Source organism: Scylla paramamosain, unplaced genomic scaffold (assembly GCF_035594125.1).
Source record: "Scylla paramamosain isolate STU-SP2022 unplaced genomic scaffold, ASM3559412v1 Contig52, whole genome shotgun sequence".
In the NCBI taxonomy this organism is placed as follows: Eukaryota; Metazoa; Arthropoda; class Malacostraca; order Decapoda; family Portunidae; genus Scylla; species Scylla paramamosain.
This window is the reverse complement of record NW_026973717.1, coordinates 115,001-119,701: the sequence shown is the minus strand read 5'-3', so window position 1 is coordinate 119,701 and position 4,701 is coordinate 115,001. Positions and strand designations below refer to the sequence as shown.

The 4,701-nt window shown below is 39.8% G+C and overlaps 1 protein-coding gene across 1 annotated transcript in view; it reads left to right on the top strand.

The window, feature by feature from the left end:
* Positions 1-2,931: 2,931 nt before the first annotated feature.
* Positions 2,932-4,701, top strand: part of LOC135098257 (uncharacterized) — a 5,574-nt gene continuing 3,804 nt past the window's right edge. The window contains exons 1-3 of the mRNA XM_064000522.1: positions 2,932-2,936; positions 3,332-3,492; positions 4,004-4,482. Of these exons, the coding sequence (XP_063856592.1) occupies positions 2,932-2,936; positions 3,332-3,492; positions 4,004-4,482 (645 nt within the window). The remainder of the gene's footprint in view (positions 2,937-3,331; positions 3,493-4,003; positions 4,483-4,701) is intronic.

The following is a 4,701-nucleotide window of genomic DNA, read 5'->3' as shown; positions in this document are numbered from 1 at the left end:
ATAAAATGACTGTAGATGACATTATAAGGTAGATAGGTTTGTGTTTAGATGTTGGCGAAGAGTGGAGATAGGCTACGCAGTTATATGGTTAACGCCAGCATCCCATAAGTAGTTTTTTTGACATGGTTTCCTGATTATATAGATGTGGAAGACAGTTGGCAATATGGAGACTGGCGAGGGAGAGAGATAAATGGTGTTTGTTAGTAGTTAAAGGGTTAGTAGTCAGTGTTTATCAGCTACCTTTCACAAGTGTCCAAACATATAATATAAAGTCATAAAACTGAGAAATAAACAGAATAAAAAATAAGAATAAACGTTTCTACTGAAAACAGCGATTAAAAACGATTGATTTAGGCAAAATTAAATAAGTAAACAAAACTTCTCCACATTCGAAGATGAAATAAATAGTCTGATTTTCTTTTTTGAAACGCGAAACAGAAAAAAAAAAACCAGACAAACAAACGAGAAAAAAATAATTAACTCTTAATATTATAAAAATACGTAATTATATATACACACAAGAAAAAAAAAACAAATAAATGGATCAATAATTTTATTAATGAATGACGAAATCAACGAAATAATTAACTCATAAGACAAAACAAAAAACAAAACAAGTAACAATTAAATAAACAGAAAAATCAAAACAAACATTTCCGTGAAAAAACAATAACATTAATAAACAAATAAATAAATAAAAAATAAATAAATAAACCTGACAGGTGGGAGTTTGATGCGAGTCTTGAATATAGTGCAGTGGAAATATTAATCGCTCTTTAATCTTCGTTATTTCACCTCAAACGAGTAAGTTAACCATCAGATTTTATTGTGCAATGAATGAGGAATGAATGCTGGAAAAATGACAGCGCTGGGAGACATGACTGTTCAGATAACCGAGATTACATAAGGACTTCTTTTTGGAATATTTAGATAATGTTATATGGGATTGTCACCCTTTCTCTCTCTCTCTCTCTCTCTCTCTCTCTCTCTCTCTCTCTCTCTCTCTCTCTCTCTCTCTCTCTCTCTCTCTCTCTCTCTCTCGGTAATGTTAGGTAAGAAAGTTTTAATTAGTAGGACCTTAGAAAAATTTACTCCTTAAAATGTCATGTTTTCTCTCTTCCGTTCTTCTTGTATCAGGTTTTTCTCTAAAATCTTGAGAACTAGACTAATTTCTGTGTCCTTTCTCTTAATTTAAATAAAGAATTACACTTCTGTGCCTCTATTAAAACTGACATAGGTTTTAAAGGTGTTTTTATAGTGTTTTAGTGGAAGATAAGCAAAATTTCTGCATTCTTAACAGGAGAAACCTGGCTAATTCCTGTGGCCTTTCTGTTAACGCGGTCCTTTCCCTGTAAATAATTGCAAAGCCTCTATTGCTGTATATTTTGTGCGTTCAGAAACATTATTGCTATTCTGTTCTGCCCCACAATCTTAATTCATCAGATTTGCTTTCCTTTTACACAATGGCATCTTGAACTAATGCCCCTAACAGAATATATTTTAAATTTCTCGCTGTAGGTCTTATTTACTGCCTCTCATCTTTATTGCAGTTCCTATAAATATAATAAGGAAGAGGAAATATCAATGTAGGCATTTATTGAACTAAAACCCAGCTGAGTACGATAATTTTATAGGTTTATATGCGAGGCCGATTGTAAGCAAGGACCCAGACCAAGACCAAGATGGAGGATCGAAAGCCGCTGTGGATGTGGTGTTAGGAATTGAAATGTGAAGATTCCCGGTATAATAGGCCACGAAGAGGGACGGAAATAAGAGGAATTAACTATTTCCTGCCCCTGGAATAGTCAAGGTAAGGGAAATAAGGTGTGGAAGGCCGGGAAATAAGGAAACTGAGAGGGTGATAAGGGCAGGGGATGTTTGGGTCAAATTAGCGGATTTTTATATTATTTTCGAGTTGTTTGTTCATTGTTGGTGTTATTTTTTCAATATGGCGTTCGTTTGGGTACGTTAGATATGTTTGCCATTCCTGTATCAGTTATTTCATCTTAATTTCCTTGTTTGTTTGTCTGTTTGTTTGTTTGTTTGATACAGGGGAATTGCGATCCTTGCCTAGCTGAAAGAGAGAAGGAGACACACACACACACACACACACACACACACACACACACACACACAGAGAGAGAGAGAGAGAGAGAGAGAGAGAGAGAGAGAGAGAGGACCCCAGTGCACCACTAGTGACGTGTTGTGGTCCCTGGCTGTCTGTGTGGTGTTAGTTGCCAGCTGTGCATTAGTGAAGCCAACCATTGCACTCATTATTTCATATATCTCACAAATACACTGAGAGAGAGAGAGAGAGAGAGAGAGAGAGAGAGAGAGAGAGAGAGAGAGAGAGAGAGAGAAGACCCCAGTACACCACTAGTGACGTGTTGTGGTCCCTGGCTGGCTGGGTGGTTATATATCTCACAAATACACTGAGAGAGAGAGAGAGAGAGAGAGAGAGAGAGAGAGAGAGAGGACCCAGGTACAGCATTATTGACTTTATTGATGTGACAAGTACACGGTTTTCATTGTAATATTTAGTGTAACTTATAAAAATATGGATTATTATTGTTACTTTTATTGTTTTATCAATTAGATGGTAAGTTATTAGTGGAATATATTGTGTAATTGTAATATAACAATGATTTTGGCCTGGCTTCGTTTATTCAAGGGACAGTGATGGAAATTAAATAGATAAATAAATAAATAAATATTCAACATTATTTTCAAATTAATTAATTGATAAATAATTAAATAAGCTTGTATTCTTATACTTTATATGAGTGAAACAGACACACACACACACACACACACAAGAATAACTGATAAAATGAATAATTACAGTCGATATGAAGGGTTAAATAAGGTGAATTCTGATTGGCCGGTGGGAGGGAAAGGCTTAAGGGCTCGGCCAGTCGTGGCGCTTCGCGAATGGGGTCTGTTCCGAGGCAAATATGGTGTCATGGCCTCGGGAAACGCAGAATTTTGATTGGAGTTGGTTTTTTGTTTGTTTTTAAGCTCAGAATTAATCAAACTAATTGCCAAAAAGCAACAGAGACATCAATTAACATCTTCACATGTAATACCACAATTATTTCCGGATCACCTGAAGATCCGCCACCCCAGATTGTCTCACCTGAAGATCCGCCACCCCAGACTCTCTCACTTGGTTAGGTTAGGTTAGGTTAGGTTAGCCTTACCTAACCTAACCTAACCTAACAACATGAATGCATTAAAAAACTGAGTGGATATAAAATGCAGAAAAAAGTTTACTTCATTAAAAGTATGGGATCACCTGAAGATCCGCCACCCCGGATTGTCTCATCTGAAGATCTGCCACCCCGAGTGCGGCTGGGGTGGCGGATCTTCAGGTGATCCTTATTTCCTATGAATTCAACACCAGGAAGTTTTCAATGGTCATCACTAGACGCAGCATCCTACCACAGCTTCAACAGCAGGCAGCACTCGGACACTGCCGACAACTAGTCCCCTGTGAGCAGCATGCAGTGATATCACCAGATGCACAGCACAAGAAGAGCCAGTGACATTATTCACTGCCTCAAATAATCTTGTTTTCCAGAACAGTGATTATTGTGCTTATCATACACCAATAATTGTATATCTTGCTATTTTTTTTTATTTTATTTATTTGTGTATTTTCATGCTAAGATTACATGAAAATAATTGTATATCTTATTGTTTTTTGTACTGTTTTTATTGATTTATTTGTTGCTGTGCTTAAATTAACATAGAAATACTATTATTTTGTATTATTTTGTTCAGATTACATAAAAAAAAATAATTGCATCTCTTATTATTTTTGTATTATCTTATTTAAACAGTAATTATTGCAATTGTTTAATTATTGTCTCATTATTGACGCCAACTGTTGACTGGGAACCCGCAACCTAACCTAGCATTGTTTTTTATTATTATTATTATTAATTATTGTTGTTGTTGTTGTTGTTGTTAAGCCCTGTCTAATTTATTTTATATATTGCAGTAGTGTGTGTGCTGGGAGGACCTGAGCCACCTCCACCCCACCCTGCCCTGACACACTGGATCCCCACCAAACCTCTCCCTGCCCCTCCCTGTGGGGGAGGAGGAGGTCTGCGCCCCGCCCGCCCCGGCCCAATCACCTTCAGGCTTGGGGCAAAGGGTGCGCTGCGGCTGCCCCGCCCTGACCTGAAGGGCTTCCTGCCACAGGAGGAGGAGGAGGAGGAGGAAGAGGCGCGGGTGCCCCCCCGGGGGACACGACAGCGGCGACGACGAGCCCTCCGTCCTGCACCCCCCGGCCCCCGAGCCCCGCCCCACCCACCATCAGCCACACCAGTCCCTACCACAGCCTCTGTCCCCCGCCCCACACCAGGAGCGACTCAGAGCTGCCCTCCGCTGCGCCCCCTGCTCCCCCTAAAGCAGCAGCAGCAGCAGCAACAGCCACAGCAGGTGTACAGCTGGCCCTACCCTCCACAACCACAGCAGGTAAGAAGAGGCAGGCAGGCTGGTTGTCACTGCCTGTGGCACTGCAGCACTGTGGCACTCAACACAGCCACAGCAGGAGAGGCAGGGGAGAGCTCTCACACACACACACACACACACACACACACACACACACACACACACACATTACTTATATAACTGTCACTAATTACACACAAGTAATTCTTTCACAGGTCAATTATCAACCCCCAAACTAACCCC